Below are 18,490 nucleotides of genomic sequence, written 5' to 3' on the forward strand. Positions count from 1 at the left end.
CTATTAAGGGTCGGGTTCCTCCGTTCCCTGTTCAGGCGCACTCTACTCGGGCTCTTAGTGCTTCCTGGGCCTTCCGCCATCAGGCGTCTGTGCTTCAGGTTTGCAAGGCGGCTACCTGGTCATCGATTCATACCTTTACAAAATTTTATAAGGTTGATGTGCTGGCATCGGCGGATGCCTCTTTTGGCTGCACGGTTTTTCAGGCTGCTGTCTGAGGGGACCTTTGGTCTACCTCTGGGTTTTTTTTTTTTTCAGGTGGGTCTCATCTTGTTTCGATGAGTCCTCTGTTCTTCTGGTTGGCTCTGTTTTGGCCTTCTGGATTGGATTTTATTTGTTATCCCACCCCTCATTTATGGCACTGCTTTGGGACGTCCCTATGGATATCAAGATATGGATTCTGCGTCTGTCAATGAGCGACAGAGAAAACTGGATTTTTGACTTACTGACAAATACCTTTTCTCTTAAGCTCATTGACAGACTCATTACCCGCCCCTCTATTTTGAGTTGGGTTGGTATGAGTCACTGACATCCTATAGCAGGGAGAGAGAGGATATACCCCCTGGGACTGCCCATAGGTGTGGCCAGAACATTTTTCCTGCCTAGTGTCCTACTCCTGTAGGGGGCAGTATAACCCTATGGATATCAAGATATGGATTCTGCGTCTGTCAAAGAGCTTAAGAGAAAAGGATTTTACTGTAAGTCAAAAATCCATTTTGTTTTGTACTGCTTTGTAATTTGCTGCCTATCACAGAAAGGGGATTTACTGCTAACTAGGACTGCCCATAGGCGGTGCCTTGCTTGTTTCTTTTCTGCTTGGCATCCTACTCCTGAAGTTTGCGTCAAAAATACGAAGCACTGTGTCCTTTAACCACTTTATCACCGGAGGATTTTGCTGTCTTCCATCCAGGCCACTTTTTGCGATTCGGCGCTGTGTGACTTCAACTGACAATTGCGCGGTCGTGCGACGCCGTACCCAAACGAAATTTACGTCCTTTTTTTCCCACAAACAGAGCTTTCTTTTGGTGGTATTTGATCACCTGTGCGATTTTTACTTTTTGCGCTATAAACAAAAAAATAGCGTTTATTTTGAAAAAATAACAATATTTTTAACATTTTTTTATATGAAATTCCCCCCAAAAAAGATGTAAAAATCAATTTTTTTAAAAATTTTTGGCCAATTTGTTTTCTGCTACCTATGTTTGGTAAAAAAAATCGCAATAAGCGTATTTTGATTGGTTTGCGCAAAAGTTATTGCGTTTACTAACAAAGGGAAAGATTTCTGTCATTTTTGGTGTTTTTTTTTAACGCGTAATGGCGGCGATCTGCGATTTTTTTTTTTTGCGGGACTGCGACATTGCGGCGGACAGATCGGACCCTTGACTGACATTTTTGACACTTTTGGGGGTACCAGTGACATTACTGCAGTAATCGGTGCTATATATATGCACTGTTACTGTAAAAATGACACTGGCAGGGAAGGGGTTAATTTTATTGGAGAGGGAGGGGTTAATGTATGCCTGGTGCTTACTGACGTGTAGGGGGGGAGGTGACTGAGTGAGTCATGGACAGATCGGATGTCCAGCTATGCTGAACAGTCCGATCTGTCACTCCCTGTCACTATGGAGATCCGCCCGCTTGTGTTTACACAGGCGGGCGGATCTCCACACTAGATCCCCGGCGATCGGGGCAGAGCAGCGGCGATCGCCGCTGCTCCTCCCCTGGCCCGACTCCCGCTGTAAATGAAAACAGCGGGAGCGAGCCTCCGGCGGCGCGCAAGCGCCGCCCAGAAGGGGGAGTGTCTGACGACGTAGTACTACGTCGTCAGACGATAACGAGCCACTCTGCCGCAGTAATATTACTGTGGGCGGTGGTAAGCGGTTAAAGAACTGAGGGAAAAGTATTTTACAGTAGTGATCGACCGATATCGTTTTTTTTTGTTGCCAATACCGATATTTTTGCCAATCGAATATCTTCATTGGCCGATATTTTCACACATGTAATAATTACCCCCAAAAAAAAACAAATTTCAACACAAATCTCTTAACAAACATGTTAATCTTTATTAACGTTTTTAACATTAACTGCTCGTTCTTCACACCTTAACTGCATAAAAACTGATAGGAAAACGTAAATTGCAAGGAGTTGGACATTAGCATTTCACATCATCTGATTGTGCATTATGTATAATAAAGTGCTGCAGTAGTGGACTCCCTGCAATATAGAAATTTTAATTCACTTCTGCAGTGCAGTCAGCGCAAAACTGCTAGGAAAAAAATTAGGCTAGAGCTACACAATAAATACACATTACACACTGCACAACTGCTATAAAAAGAGCAAGGCAACAGCTACACAAATACACATTACACACTGCACAACTGCTATGAAAAGAGCAAGGCAACAGCTACACATGTCACAGTGGATTGGACTGGAGTCAGTGGAGGACTACCGTATCTGCACTGCAGTATGGCAGTCAATGCAATACTGCTAGAAGAAAAGCAAGGCTACAGCTACACAGTGGATTGGACTGTGTGTACTACCGCTGCAGTTTGGCACTCACTCATTGGACTAATTTTAAATCACTACTGCAGTAGTGATTTAAACTTATTGCAGCAGTGAGTGGCGTTCTACTGCAGCAGTAGTCCACTGGCACTGACTCCAATCCACTGTCTGTCTATTTTTCTTTTCTATCACTTTTGCACTGACTGCAGCGCAGTCAGTGCAAAACTGGTAGAAAAAATAGATAGAAACAAGCTAGACAGTGGATTGGACAGACTAAGTGGACTGGTGGACAGACACTACACTATAGACTAGCTACACTTTCAAATCCATACTCCCAGTTCAGTAGAACAATATTCTAGTGCAGAAAGCACCACATTTCAGCATGTTAACCAGTTAAACGACTTTTTATTTTCATAAATTGCAGCCACTTTACTAAAAACATGCTCACTTGGTACTGAGGAAGGAGGAGCAGAAAGGTATCTTCTAGCATGGGAAGCAAGTCTTTTGTAGCGTGCCTCATTTTCTTTCCACCACTGAAGAGGATTACTTCTTCTGTCGACTACTGGTTCCTTTAAATAGAGATGAAGTTCATCATCCAGGCTCATTATTGCCAATTCTGATGAATCCTCTGCATGAGGCCCCAATAAAACGCTGAACATTGCATCCATTTGACCACAATACATTTTCTCTTCTGTCCATTGTCTTTTGGAACATTTTTCTCCTGCATCCTGCTTTGCCACATCAGAAGCTTTCTCTTTTTGTCCTTGACTTTTCTTTTCATCAGGAGGAACCTCCTGCACCTTCTGTTGAATATCTTCTGTCAGCCATTGCTTTGCCTTGGCCAGTACATCATCAGTGGAGAAAGGATGGTTCTTCTATCGAGGATCCAAAAGACATGCAAGCACATCAGTTTTATTCTCCTCATTCTTCTCAAACCTTTTGGGGAGGCTGTCCCTCATGGCCTGCCTACATGCTTTGATGCCACTGTGTTGGGTCCTTCGTCACTGCTTGGCAAGAACAGAATGGTGGAAATGGCCTGCGCACTTCTTCAGCATGGTAATAATGTCCAGCAAAGCTTTCTAGTGTGACAGACCATCATTTATCACCAGTTTTATAGACTTCAGCAAGTCTCATACCTTTAACCATGTTCGCTCCACTGTTTCGCAGAACAAGCATCACTCTGTCTTTGCTGATTCCCCATTCTTCTAGCATGCCTAGAAACATTTCTTTAATGTTCTCCCCAGTGTGGGATCCTTGCATCACTTTCGTATTCGACACCAAATGCCTTCTTGTCTATCCGCTGTCAATGTAGTGGCATGTAAGAATCATTAGTGATTCTGTTTGTCCTGACCAGCAGTCCATCATGAATAAGAGTGAGTTGCCAGCATTCCCTGGTTGCAGGATAGTCTTAACTTTGTCAACGACCTGTTGGTGAATCTTTTGCAGCATTTCAGTTCGATAAAACTTGTCACTCTTCAGTGTGTATCTTGGCTCAGCTATGGACATCAACCGCTTAAAACCAGAGTCAGACACTATTGTAAATGGCTGGTTATCAGTGACCATCTCAGTGATTATTCTGTCCAGCAGTTGTGATCTTTAATCAGATTTTTGCCACCTGATTTTTTTTTTTTTATCCGAAACATATCTGTTATTGTTACACACCAAGAAGAAAAATTGGGGATTATAGACAATTACCTCAGAACTGGTTGCAAAAGGAAGGCTCAACTCTGGTGTACAACTGCAAAAACAAACTTTTATTAGTAGCACAATATGTGACAATAAAAATCATATGCTAAAGTGTAGCAGATGAGGACCTGGCAACCTGCTGTTGCAGCAATTGACACACACGCTCACACAAACACACACGTCAGAGGGCCCCATCCATCCGCTCGACACCACTCGCACCAAGTCCCGTTAATTGCAGAAGCTGGTCCAAATGACATACGATGTAATACAGCTACCAAAAAATGGACTCTTAGTGCAGTCTATGCCAATAACAGAAATCTCAAATTAATGTGGATAAAGGACACAATCTTCATGTAATTAGGACATTTAGGGCAGCATAGAGGAAGAATAAATGTTATTGAAATCAGCCATCTAGACATCTAGCACAGTGTTGAAAAAATACATCCTGTCCCTCCTGTATAAACAGGAATAGTCCATGTGACAGGGTGAGGTGGACGACTGCAATGATGCACGTGATGGGGTATAACACCCAGTATCTAGGGGCTCATTGACATTGATGCAAACCTCAAAAGAGATGTGCTGATGGATATCCCTAGGTCACTCAGTGAGGGACCCAAGAAAGTCCTCTTGAAGATGAAAAGGAAGTCCTTGTGATAAGGGCAGATAAGACCTGGGGTTGATGATGGGTGACTGGGTCAGCAGACAGCTAATGGAGCGGCTCTTGTAGATGTGGACAATATAGCAGAGATGCAAACAGCTGAGATGTAGAGGGGGGAGAGAGGGAAAGAGCGGTATAGTGGGCAATAGCTTGGGTGACAACAGTCAATTTCCACAAATGCAGAGCCCACACCGGGCTTAAGTCTCTTACCAACCCCTCGGTATACCACGGATGCGCCTGCTGATGCTTTTGTCACACAGACTCATGTCTCTTGCTACCGTTCCGGTATTACAGCTGTGGAATCCTGCCGCCTCATGCACTCCAGAATGGGGCTAACTACGCCGTCCCTCAGAGCCGCAGCACTTCCTGCTCGCAACCCGGAAGCGTACCCCATGGTGAAATGCCGATGTTGATGTCCTCAGAGATGGTCAGCTCAGACGTGGCTTGGTGTATGTAAGGGATCCAGCGCGTTATGTCAACGCTTCATCAGGACGGATCTGTTGTTGCCTGGGATAGGGATGATTCACCTTGTGATTCATTTTGTTTTTTCTGTCCTGCATGATACAATTCAAGATCATGAACTCTTAGATGGGCCCAAAGATTAGACGTATTTTTGGTTTTTGCAGTTATTGACCCCATGCTCACATTGTTTTTGCATGTTTTGCACAGTGCTACTGGTTTTCCTGGCGATGGAGAAGAGCAATACTCCCAGACCACACTTTTAATTTTTTAATTTTTTTAATTCATCTCCATTGAAACAAGAGTCAGTCCGAGTCAGACACTAATTTAGGCTTACACAAAATGGCTGGCTGGCACCCTGTGGTGGCTGGCTGCCTGGCACCCTGTGGTGGCTGGCTGCCTGGCACCCTGTGGTGGCTGGCTGCCTGGCACCCTGTGGTGGCTGGCTGCCTGGCACCCTGTGGTGGCTGGCTGGCTGGCACCCTGTAGTGGTGGCTGGCCTGGCACGTACAGGGCCTGTGGCTGGAGAGCTGGTACAGTCAGGACGGAGGAGGACTCAGGCAGGGCCTGTGGCTGGCTGGTTGGACTGTGTGGGACTGGGTTGCTGGCTGGTACCGGGCAGCTGTGGGTGGGTGGTTAGGCTGTGTTACAGAACAGAGCAGAGAGATACAGAAAATGTGTCAAAGTGTTTGTTGGTCACTGTTATCATTTATCACAGAACATATAGAATACAGAACATGTGTCACACTGTTGGTCACTGCACTCACTAGATGTAGCAGAAATCTTCTTGTCCCGACTCTCAAGGCCGACGGCCTGTGCCGCATGCAGACTCCAGTGTGGCAGCGGCGGGTAAGACACTGTAGGAGGCAGAGGGAGGCGGCCTAAGAGCTGTCCAGTGCGCGGAGGCATGTGGCGCCACATACCCGATGATGTCAAGAAAATATCGGTAAATCAAAAGGCCGATTCCGATATATCAGGGAAAGTGCATATCGGCCCCCGATATATCGGTGTTGCCAATAATCAGTCAAACTTTATTTTTTACAGTAAGTAACAAATCCTGTGTTTTCAAAGTTTGAGGGACACAAGTTTAGCCCCTGTGTGCTCATGACTATTTCTCTTGGTGGTACTTGCTACAAAACGGAAGCATGCTGGTCATGGTTCTCCTGTAGGTGGCAGTATAATCTGGTGGTTTAAGAGCCATGTGTCTCTCAGAAGGCTTTGATAAAGTAATTTTATGATAAACTCCTGAGGTGCTAAATTTGCCTAGAATGCATCCTTAAGCAAGTTTAAAACAATTTTAACCTGGAATGTCTCAAGACACCTGAAACTTGTTAGGGAAAACTGTTAAAACTCTAACAGTCGAAGTGGATTAACATTTTTCATTGCGTTACCCGCACTGTGTATTCTCTTCCTACTGAGCTCCAAGCAAAGCCAGCCATTGAACACTGCACATTATTAGGTCAAGCACTACTGCTATGCCACGTGATATTGCATAGTTAATAGTTTTTTTTTTTACAGGATTTAATTGGGCAAGTGAATTACATTGACCATTTCTGTTTCAGGAAAATAAAGGTTTGGGATCTGCAAGCTGCCTTGGATCCCAGGGCTCCAGCAAGTACCTTATGTTTGCGTACTTTAGTGGTATGTATCACTACAGACGTTTTTTTCTTAGTTTTTCTTCAAGATCTTTTATTGTAAGTTTTAGATCGGCTTAATGTGAATGTGTGTTCATAGGGTTCATGTACGAGAGAAATAATTATTTGCTCATTAAGTATATCTAAAAGCAAACATTATTTTCAAATGGTGTGGGGAATAGCTAAAACACATTTTTTTTTTTTTTTTTTTTTAACCACCTGTCTAGTAGAGACCACAGGAAAAAAAGGGAATATGTAGTTGTCTCTAGAATCATACTAGTATATGTCCCATCTCCTTTCTGGTGACAGCTAAAAATGTATTGTTTGGTGACAATGGTCAAAAGGTATCACAGGGGTAAGGCTACTCAAGTTGATGTTTTAACCTGTACCCCCACTATCAAAAATTGGAAAAAGAATTAGAATGTTACCCCAAAATTTCATTTCTCTTACGTCCTCCGACAGTCGCCGCCTCTCCACATTCGTCACTATGGGTAATTGACCTTTGCTCCGTAGGAGTAGCTAGGCAACAGAATATGTCAATATTAAAGCTTTTAGCATATCCCACCCCCAGGGGGTGGTCCCCTCAGTCAATACCCTCCTGCTTCCTGTATCCATACCTCAGTTTCATTGTCTAGCTTTCAGGAGTTAGCAGGCTGTTTCTGTGCTGGAGTTTTTTGTCTCAGCCTTTATCTTCTTTTTGATTTTATTTGAGTGTTTTTTTTCTCTATCTTTACTTAGCTGTTTGTTTCTTCAGCTTTAGTTCTTATGAAGAGGATCGTGCGGGCTGGATCTTGGGCTGGCCCCTCTGGTCGCAGGTTGTGGGTCAGTGGCTTCCCAGCCTGCCATCGAGCGTTCAGTCAGGTTTTTTTCCTGGCATGTGTGAACGACCCGTCCCTGTTCGCTGCAGGGATGCTGCGGTGAGGTGGCTACCTCACTGGACGCCATGCGGTTTCGCACCGCAGTTCTGCTGCGTCCTGGCTGCGACTCTCCCTGTCCTTTGTGCAGCGGCTTGATCGCTTGGGCGGGCTCCCCATGCCATTCAGAAGGTAAGTGTATCTGTGTGGGGGCCTGTCTGTTTAGTGTGTGTGAGTCTGGGACTGTGTAACCCTGCTTCTGTACACACTATTGGGCTCCCTGTCTGTTTTTTTTCTGCCTTCTGTGGGCTGCAAGGGGGGGGGGGGCCATCCTGCACTGTTTCTGTTTTTCAGACTGTGTGCTTTTTTTGCTGTGTGACAGGCTGTATGCTGCGGGGCATGATGTGACCATGTTTGTGCATACATGCGGCGGCCGCTGCTGCGGTCCGCCATTATTTTATTATACTGCAGGCATGTGATGGCGATTACTATGTGCGGGAGCGGCGTTTTTGGCGCCAAGCGCCGCCATTTTAGCGGCGATCGCTCCGGCCTCATGTCAGTACTGCATGATCTCTGCCTTTACTTCCTCCCCCGGCGGCCATTTTTTGTAGCCTTCCATAGGCTTTATAGGAGCGGCCGTTATTGCATCACTTCCTTGCCCTGGGCACACCGATCGATGCAGCAGTGATCTCTCCAGGTTTTACCTTCTCTTATTCCTGTATTCATTGCCTGGAGTTTGTACTTAAACCTGTGGGGGTCGGCGTGTGTGTGTGCGGTGGGCTGCGCTCGCCGCGCTTTTAAAGGGGCAGTTACCCTTTTTTCTCCTGCAAACTTTTGGGGGCATGGATTCTCAGGAAAGCAAATTTCCTCCCACTTTAATGGGAGGCCAAGGGGCTGCTGCTGTTCCCCCTGAGGGGGGCGATTTGGCTACCATTGTGGCTAACCTGGCTGCTCAGGTACAGATGCTTGTGGCTGCTCAATCCACAAAACGGCCCAGAGTTTCAATCTCCTCTGATTCAGAGGGCGATGGTGATGGGGCTGCTATGGCTGGGGTCCCCTTATCGGGGTCCCGTTTGTCCCTGGACTTTGCAGGGTCGGAAGGGGAGGCAGAGGTTAAAGGGGTTAATTCCCCCCCTGGCTCGTCTGAAGAGCTTGCAATCATGGATGAATTGGTTGCTTCTATCAAACGCTGCATTTGCAGGATGAACCATGTCCTCCTGCCGTCCTGGCTTCTTATGGGACGCAGCGGAGACGCAAAACATCGCAGGTTTTCCCTTGCACTGAGGATTTTCAGCGCGCTGTTAGTGAACATTGGCGCAATCTAAAAAAGCCTTTTGCTGTGCCAAGTAGGTTCAAGCTGCGTTATCCTTTCAAGCTCGCCACTGATGAACGCTGGTGTGTGCCGCCTTCGGTGGATCACACGGTGGCGGTTTTGAATAAATCCACTGCGATTCCGGCAGAGGATACCCCGGTGTTCCGGGACCCCACGGACAGGAGACTGGAGTCTCTTGCCCGCCATACTTACTCGGTTCCCGGTTCCATGCTAGAAGCTATTTTTGCTTCCCTTATGGCAGCTCAGGGTGTCGCGGATTGGACGCAGGTGCTCAGGCGCGTCCTGGTGGCTGATTCTGCCCCGCTGACAACGTTGGCTATGGTGGATCAAATTCATCAGGGTGTCATGTATTTGTGTGATGCGGAATTAGATGTAATTCCTTTTGGCTGCACGTGTGCACAGCGTGGCGGTGTTGACACGCCGCTTGATTTGGCTGAAATGTTGGTCTGTGGACCAATCTTCTCGCAAAACTTTATCTAATCTGCCTTATACGGGATTTCGCCTTTTTGGCGACTCCCTGGATACGCTGATTAAGGGGATCTCTGGGGGTAAGAGTACGCTCTTGCCCCAGTCTCACAAGGCTAAGGTTGCTCAAGGTTAGAAGCATGCTTCGTTTAGGCCCTCTCAGGGGTCCTTTCGTGCAAGCCCTTCAAAGGTCAAGGCTCCCAAAAGAAGCCGTGGACAGGTAAGCAGAAGTCCGGCCAGTCCGGGTCCGCTGCCCATAACAACGCGGCCTGAAGGGATGCCCTCACCCAGTTCTGGGGTGGGGGGACGTTTGCTCGGTTTTCTTCAACCCTGGCTGGCCCGCGTTCGGGACAGGTGGGTTCAGGAGATCGTTCGGTCCGGGTACAAGATCGAGTTCCTTTTCTCGGCCGGCGAGCAGGTTTTTTCCCTCAAATCTTCAACTGTCCCCGGAGCATTTGTGGGATCTGCACCTGGCGGTGCGGGACCTGCGGGCTCAGGGAGTGGTGGTTCCGGTGCCTCATCGGGACAGATTTCGGGGGTTTTATTCAAATCTGTTCACTGTGCCCAGGAAGGAGGGCAAGGTACGTCCAATTCTGGACTTAAAAGCTCTGAACCGCTTTGTGCGGTTTCGCAAGTTCCGCATGGAATCCCTGCTCTCGGTGGTGGCTGCTCTAGTTCCGGGAGAATTCATGGCATCCATCGACTTGAAGGATGCGTACCTTCACATCCCCATTTTCGAGGGTCACCAGAGGTACTTTCGATTCGCCATTGCGGAGGATCATTACCAATTCGTGGCGTTACCCTTCGGTCTCGCTTCGGCTCCGCGGGTGTTCACCAAGGTGCTTGCACCGGTTCGGGCCTTATTGAGAGCCCAGGGTATCTCAATCCTGGGGTATCTGGACGACATTCTGGTTCGGTCTGCAACCAGTCAGGGTCTGGTGAGGGACCTGTCCGTCACGATGCAGACTCTGCAGGAGTTTGGTTGGACGATAAACGTCCCAAAATCGACGCTGTGCCCGTCGGTTCGTCTTCCCTACCTGGGAATGATCCTGGACTCTGTTCAGGCGAAGGTCTTCCTACCGGAAGACAAGCTCAGGACACTTCAGGACGAAGTCAGGTCCCTTGGGGACATTCCGTGCTCATCCCTCCGGACGGGCATGAGGTGTCTAGGTTTGATGATCTCGGCCTTCGAGGCGATTCCCTTTGCCCAGTTTCACACGAGGGGTCTCCAGGCGGAGATCCTGTCCAGGTGGGGCGGGCGACCACAGTCTCTGGATCTTCAGATCTCGTTGAGTCCTCGCACCAGAAGGGATCTTCTGTGGTGGCTGCAGTCCCCGGCGGTGTCGGGGGGCAAGTCTTTTCGTCCACTTTCGTGGACGGTGATCACCACGGATGCCAGCCTGTCGGGCTGGGGAGGTGTTCTGGGCGTTCTGTCCGCCCAGGGTACTTGGTCGGAGGGGGAGTCCTCCCTTCCGATCAACATTCTGGAATTGCGGGCGATAAATCTCTGCCTTCGACGTTGGACGGACAAGCTTCAGGGCCGTCCGGTTCGGGTGCAGATGGACAATGCCACAGCGGTGGCCTACATCAACCACCAAGGGGGCACCAGGAGTGCCCGAGCGGCTCGGGAGGTGGCCGATATTCTGTCCTGGGCCGAGACGCACGTTCTGGCGATCACGGCGGTTCACATTCCGGGGGTGGAGAACTGGCAAGCGGATTATCTGAGTCGCCAGTCTCTGGACCAGGGGAATGGTCGCTCCACCCGGATGTCTTCCAGATGTTGTGCGCGAAGTGGGGTCTCCCAGATGTGGACCTGTTCGCGTCTCGTCTGAACAACAAGGTGGGAAGGTTCGTGACAAGGACGCGCGATCCTCGGGCAGACGCCTCAGACGCGTTAGTGGCTCCGTGGCATCAGTATCGACTGATGTATGCATTCCCACCAATTCAGTTGCTATCCCGGTTCCTTCGCAGGTTGTCTTCGGAACCGCTCACGGTGATTCTGGTGGCGCCAGACTGGCCCCGCCGGTCTTGGTACGCAGACCTCGTGAATCTGACGGTCGACGCTCCATGGCGTCTGCCTCTTCGAGAAGATCTTCTGTCTCAAGGACCGATATTCCATCCTGCTTTACAGTCGCTGGCTTTGACGGCCTGGCTGTTGAAACCGAGGTCCTGAAGGATAGGGGTCTCTCCCCGGAGGTCATTCATACTTTGATCAACGCTAGAAAGGCCTCTTCGGGGAAGATTTACTACCGTACTTGGAAGGCCTATTTTGCCTGGTATGAGTCCAGGGGATTTTCCCCCCGCTCATACTCAGTGTCTAGGGTGTTGTCTTTCCTTCAAACGGGTGTGGGCCAGCGTTTGGCGTTGGCCACGATTAAGGGTCAGATTTCTGCGCTGGCCGTTCTTTTTCAACGCCCTGTGGTGTCTAATTCCCTGGTTGGCACCTTTTGTTCAAGGGGTGCGACACCTGGTCCTTCCTCGGAGGGAGCCTTTGCCTCCATGGGACTTGAACCTTGTTCTGTCCGTGTTACAACATGCTCCCTTTGAAAAGATCAGGGAGATCTCGTTACTTCTGTTGTCTAAGAAGGTCGCCTTTTTGGTGGCGATCACTTCGGCTCGCAGAGTGTCTGAGCTGGCAGCCTTGTCCTGCAGGTCTCCGTATCTGGTGCTTCACTTGGATAAGGTGGTCTTGCGACCTAATCCTTCTTTTCTTCCGAAAAGGATCTCGGAATTTCACCTCAATGAGGACATTGTCTTGCCTTCACTTTGCGCGAAGCCTAAGCATCTGAAGGAGGTGGCTTTACATTCCTTGGATGTTGTTCGGGCGATCAGGGTTTACCTGTCAGCGACTAAATCTTTTCGCAAGACGGATTCTCTCTTTGTCCTTCCTGAGGGACCTCGGAAGGGCTTGGCGGCGTCGGCTTCTACCATCGCCAAATGGATCAGACAGACTATTGAGCAGGCATATGCTTTGAAGGGAAAAGTTCCCCCTATGCCTGCAAAGGCGCACTCTACCAGATCTCTGAGTACGTCTTGGGCCTGTCATCATCGGGCTTCTGTGGCCCAGGTGTGTAAGGCGGCGACTTGGTCGTCCGTTCACACCTTCTCAAAGTTCTACAAAGTGGATGTTCAGGCATCGGCAGATGCTTCCTTTGGCCGCAAGGTTCTTAGTGCGGCAGTACCTTAGGGTCCCTTTTTTTTTTTTTTTTTTTTTTTGGGCCCTTGGCTGTTTGGGATGTTTTTATCCCTAGGTTATTTGTTCTTCCTGGGTTGTTGCTCCTGTTGAGCAAAACTTTTTTTCATGCTGCCCAGCTGGTTTCCTTCCTTTTGGTAAGGTTCCTTTCTCTGATGTTGGTCCTGCGTTGCCTTAGGCGCGGCTGCGTTTCCCACCCCTTCATTTATGCACTGCTTTGGGACGTCCCCATAGTGACGAATGTGGAGAGGCAGCGACTGTCGGAGGACGTAAGAGAAAACAGAATTTTTGTAAAATCTTACCTGTAAAATTCCTTTCTCTGAGTCCTCCGACAGTCGCCGCCCCCGCCCCTCTTTTGGGGTTTGTTTATGTACTCTACTGAAACTGAGGTATGGATGCAGGAAGCAGGAGGGTATTGACTGAGGGGACCACCCCCTGGGGGTGGGATATGCTAAAAGCTTTAATATTGGCATATTCTGTTGCCTAGCTACTCCTACGGAGCAAAGGTCAATTACCCATAGTGACGAATGTGGAGAGGCGGCGACTGTCGGAGGACTCAGAGAAAGGAATTTTACAGGTAAGATTTTACAAAAATTCCGTTATTTCTTATTGGTGCTTACTTGTACCATGTACCTGTGTGAAAAGGTATCCTGTTGACTTTGTATTGCTTCCTTTGTGTGAAATTTGTTTGTGTGAAATCCTTGGTGGTTCATGTCCCTTTTCTTTCCTGATGAAAAAAAAACTGACCACACTAAGCAGGAGAACACACTGTGATCAGTTCTCTAGCTATGCTGCTCTCCAATGATTTGACTTGTCCTCACCCTACAACCCCCCCTCTCCTGCACACCCATTAACTGGGAAGCTCAGTGTACTGCTGCTTCTCTTCCCCCAGCTCCTATGCAGCTAAGAACAGAGGATATGTGATCATTTATAAAAAAATAAGGGAAAGCGTGTTTCCTACTTTTATAGGCTGTCAGTTTTAATCTGCCTTGTCAGGAGTAAGGACCTAGTTCCTTGCTGGTATCTCTGGTCCTGGAAAAGTTTTTTTTTTTTTTTCTTCTCTGGATAATCTTTTTTTTTAGTTTGCTTTTTCTCCGGATTTTTTCTTGTGGGATCTACAAGCAACTATGCTGGATCTGGACGATGAGCTGGATGTATAGATACAGTGGTCACCCCAGCAGACCAACAAGCGCGCGCAGACCTTCTCTCCACACTAGGTTGACCGTGACATAGTCCCACTGGACAGGGACTGGCCCCGCGATTTAAACATTTTGCCAGGTCTCATATGACCGGGTCTAGGCCCGAGTCGCAGCATTCCTATTTTCTGTCAGGAGATGGCGCCGCCGGTTCCCATATGGTTAGTAAATGTTCCCCCCTCTTTCTCTGGCAGGGGGGGGGTTTGCGCCGCCGGCGAGGGACGAATGGTTGTGTGGGGAGGGGGGTTCTACCTGTCCAGGGCCCACCTTCCAATGGATACCGTTCAGGAGGGTGGGGATCCCTACAAGGGTCCTCAGTAGCTCCGCAGGCGGGACCGCCATTTTCTTGTAGCCCATGTGCTCTGCATGAAGCTGTGGCCATCTTGGTTCACTCAACGCCATTTTTCGGTGGATTTTTCTTAGAGAATCATCCTGCCCGGCCGACTACCTCGCGCCCTGTCTCCTTTGATAGTGAGGAGGTCATTTCTACCTCCACTGCCATGCATGAAAAGGCGCTGGTGGACGCACTCGTTGTATCTGTGCATGAGACCCTAAAAATGGAGGACGCAGCTGCGACTGAGGCGCAGGTTACTTTTGGCACTCACAAGCCTTTTCAGAGCAGCAAAGGTTTTTCCTGTGTTTTTTGACAACATGATCAAAAAAGAATAGGACCGCCCTAAGCATTCCCCTGGGGTGCCTAAGCGGATTGCTAGATGCTACCCCTTTGAGGAGTCCCTTATAAATAAGTGGACTGTGCCACCTACGGTGGACTCTCCGGTCTCAAGACTGAATAAAGCTACCATGATCCCAGTGGAGGATTCCCCGTCCTTTAAGGATACGGGGGATAGAAGGGCAGAGTCTGTGGTCCGCAATTTGTACTCCCTGGCGGGTCTGCACTCAGACCGGTGTTTACGGTTGCCCTGGTCTCGCAAACATTAATTGAATGGGCTAAGTTACTACGCCGTGACCTGGAGGGGTAACCTCTTCGTCCTGCCTTTTGAGGAGCTGTTGGATGAGCTGGTGCAGGGGCTGCAATTTGTTTGGTGTGGATACTGCTCATATGGGGCCGACTGTTTTGGGCTACCCTGGATGACATTATCAAAGGTCTTATGGGGGTAACAGTACATCTCTCCTGCAGGCTAACAAGGGTAAGGATCCGCGTTGCAGACGGGGTCCCTCCTTTTAAGCTCACAAAAAGTTTTTTTCATCCCTCAGGGTCAGTCAATAAGGCAAAGCCCTTCATGACTCCCTTGAGATGGGTCTAAGCGGCCCTGGTCTGGCAAACACAAATCTAGTTTCTCCAGACCTGAGGACAAGGCCCCTTCCGCCTGAAGGTGTGCCTTCACACGTATCTGGGGTAGGGGGACATCTTTGCCGGTTTCCGTACCTGTGGCTCTCCCTGATACAAGACAAATGTATTCAAGAGGTCATATGGTCTGGTTACAAGATCAAGCTTTAATCCGTCTCACAGGTGGGGTTTTTCCCTTCCAATCTGCGGCTGTCCCCGGATCGCTTGCAGGCTCTCTTTGGGGCAGTTCAGGACCTGGTTCAACAGGGAGTAATAGTTCTGGTTCCCTGTGCGGAACGTCTTCAGGGATTTTATTCAAACCTGTTTACGGTCCCCAGGAAGGAGGGCAAGGTGCGTCCAATCCTGGGCCTGAAGGCACTGAATTGCTTAGTGAGAGTTAAAAAATTCAAGATGGAATCAGTTTGCACGGTTGTGGCTTCCCTACAGCAGGGAGATTTCCTGACTTCCATAGACCTCTAAGATGCCTACTTTGACATCCCAATATGTGCAGGTCACCAATGGTTTCTTTGATTTGCCGTGGGAGAGGATCACTATCGGTTTGTGGCGTTACCCTTTGGTCTCGCCTCTGCTCCTTGGGTTTTCACAAAGGTGTTGGCTCCGGTCCTGGCGCAGTTGCGACAATGGGGGATATTTGTCCTGTGTAACCTGGACGATCTGCTTCTGTGTGCAGAGTCTCCCTCGGTGCTGGTGATAAATTTGGAGATCACCATGAGAACTCTGGAGGAGTTCGGGTGGATTCTGAACCTTCAGAAGTCGTCCCTGGTCCCTTCACTGAGACTGGACTATTTGGGCCTGACGTTGGACTCCTACTCCACCAGGGTATTTCTTCCTCTGGAAAAACTCCAGAACGCGGTTCAGCTGTTGCTGTCCAGCAAATGGTCGTCCCCTCTGACCTGTATGAGAGTTCTGGGACTGATGGCATCGTCCTTCGAGGCAGTCCCCTTCGCTCAATTCCACACAAGGATTCTCCAGAAGGAAATCCTTCTCAAATGGAACAAGAATCCAACTTCCCTGGACAATCAGATCCAGCTGAGCCAGGTGACCAGGGAGTCCCTGATTTGGTGGCTTCGGTCCCCGATGCTCAAACAAGGGAAATCCTTCCTCCCTGTATATTGGACAATTGTCACCACAGATGCCTGTCTGTCTGGATGGGAAGGGGTTCTCGGCAGGTTTTCTGCTCAAGGAGTCTGGTCTCTGGAAGAGTCCAGGTTACCGATGAATGTTCTGGAGCTGAGCTCGATCAGGCTTTGCCTAGTCCATTGGACCGAGCACCTGCAGGGTTGTCCAGTGCGCATTGAATCAGACAATGCCACGGCCGTGGCTTATGTCAATCACCAAGGGGGCACCAAAAGTGGCCTTGGAGGTGGCAGGCATCCTTCGAGCACTTTGTTCAGCTCTATCCGCTGTTCACGTTCCAAGAGTGGAAAATTGGCAGGTGGATTACCTCAATCGACAGGCCTTGGATGCAGGGGAATGGTCTCTCCATCTGGAGGTGTTATAGCAGTTGTGCCTTCGTTGGGGCACTCCAGATGTCCATCTGTTAGTGTCTCGGATTAACAGGAAAGTGCAGAGTTTGTGGCCCCCCTCCCGGGACCCTCTGGCGAATGCCGCAGACTCGCTGGTGGCCCAGAGGGGTCAGTTTCAGCTGATGTATGCCTTTCCTCCAAGTTTCTGCCAAGACTTTTTCGCAGGGTTGAGACGAAAGGGATTCCAGTCATTTTTCTGGCTCCGGACTGGCCTCATCAAGCTTGGTACGCCGACCTGGTCAGGCTAGTCGCGGACACTCGGAGACTTCCTCTCAGGGTGGATCTACTGTCTCGGGGGACAATCTTCCATCCTGCTTTACTGTCGCTGGCTTTGATGGCTTGGCTATTTAAAGGCAGGTGCTGAAGGACAGGGGGTTGTCGGCTTTAGTGATCCCCACTTGCTTAAAGCGAGGAAAGCGACTTCTAGGAAGATCTATCATCATACGTGGAAAGCGTATATTGCGTGGTGTCTCTTGGGGCTCCCCCTCGCTCAACGTGGAGTTGATCAAAGGTTGACCTTGAGTACTATCATGGGTCAGGTCTCGGCCTTGGCAGTTTTCTTCCAAAGGCCATTAGCTACCCATTCCCTGGTGCGTAACTTTATCCAGGGGTTGCGACACTTGGTACCTCCGGTGTGACCTCTGTTGCCACCTTGGGATCTTAATTTGGTGCTGTCGGTTCTCCAGAAACCTCCCTTTGAATGTATTTGGGAGATTCCCCTGCTTACCTTATCCCAGAGCGTGGCCTTCCTGGTGGCTATTACTTCTGCGTGCAGGGTGTCGGAAATGGTGGCATTTATCCCTAGTGGTTCACAGGGATAAAGTGGTACTTCGTCCGGATCCGTCCTTCCTTCCGAAGGTTGTTTTCATTTGAATGAGGACATTGTGTTACCCTCTGTGTCCTAAGCTGAAACATCTGCACTGCATACTTTGGATGTGGTTCGGGCAATCAGGGTGTACTTGGCTGCTGATTCTTTTCGGAAGTCAGATTCGCTCTTTGTACTCACGGATGACCCTAAGAAAGGGCTGCCTGCGTCTGCTGCGACTATTTCCAGATGGATCAGACAGACGGTGGTGCAGGCTCATTTAAATTGGGGTCAGGTTCTTCCATTCCCTGTTAAGGCACATTCTACTTGGGCGTTTAGTGCTTCCTGGGCTTTTCGCCATCAGGCATCTGTGCTTCAGGTTTGCAAGGCGGCTACCTGGTCGTCTGTTCACACCTTCACAAAATTTTATAAAGTGGATGTGCTGGCATCTGCAGATGCCTCTTTGGCCGCAAAGTTTTGCAGGCTGCTATTCAAGGGGGTTCTTAGTCTCCTTCTAGGGCAGGGGTCGGAAAACTTTTAAATCGCGAACCAGATGTGGCTATTTTGATGGCTGCATCTGGCTCGCAGACAAATAGGGTCTCCTGCTATGAGTATATCATTATTAGCCCTGAGTCGAGTCCATGCCTGCGGCCACTCTGGTTGCTAGTATGCCGATTGGCGTCTCGCAACCAGTGATGTCATATGACGTCAGCGTCGTCCCGTGACAGCGGGGGAGTGAGGGCAATGGTCAAATTCCTCCTCCGCTCCTAAATTTACTCCATCCACCATCGTCCACCTCCCTCTTCTCCAGGTGGCAGCGTGGGCTCAGCGTAGACCCGAGGGAGGTCCTGAAGCGACAGGTCAGTCAGACTC

At 49.2% G+C, this 18,490-nt stretch overlaps 1 protein-coding gene across 2 annotated transcripts in view; it reads left to right on the forward strand.

Annotated features, from left to right (window-relative positions):
• Positions 1-18,490, forward strand: part of FBXW11 (F-box and WD repeat domain containing 11) — a 565,949-nt gene that overhangs the window by 396,410 nt on the left and 151,049 nt on the right. For both annotated transcript variants that reach the window (XM_082256216.1, XM_082256217.1), the window contains one exon: positions 6,865-6,943. In XM_082256216.1, the coding sequence (XP_082112342.1) occupies positions 6,865-6,943 (79 nt within the window). The remainder of the gene's footprint in view (positions 1-6,864; positions 6,944-18,490) is intronic.

This window comes from Pelophylax lessonae (genome assembly GCF_965119305.1).
Source record: "Pelophylax lessonae genome assembly, chromosome: 4".
In the NCBI taxonomy this organism is placed as follows: Eukaryota; Metazoa; Chordata; class Amphibia; order Anura; family Ranidae; genus Pelophylax; species Pelophylax lessonae.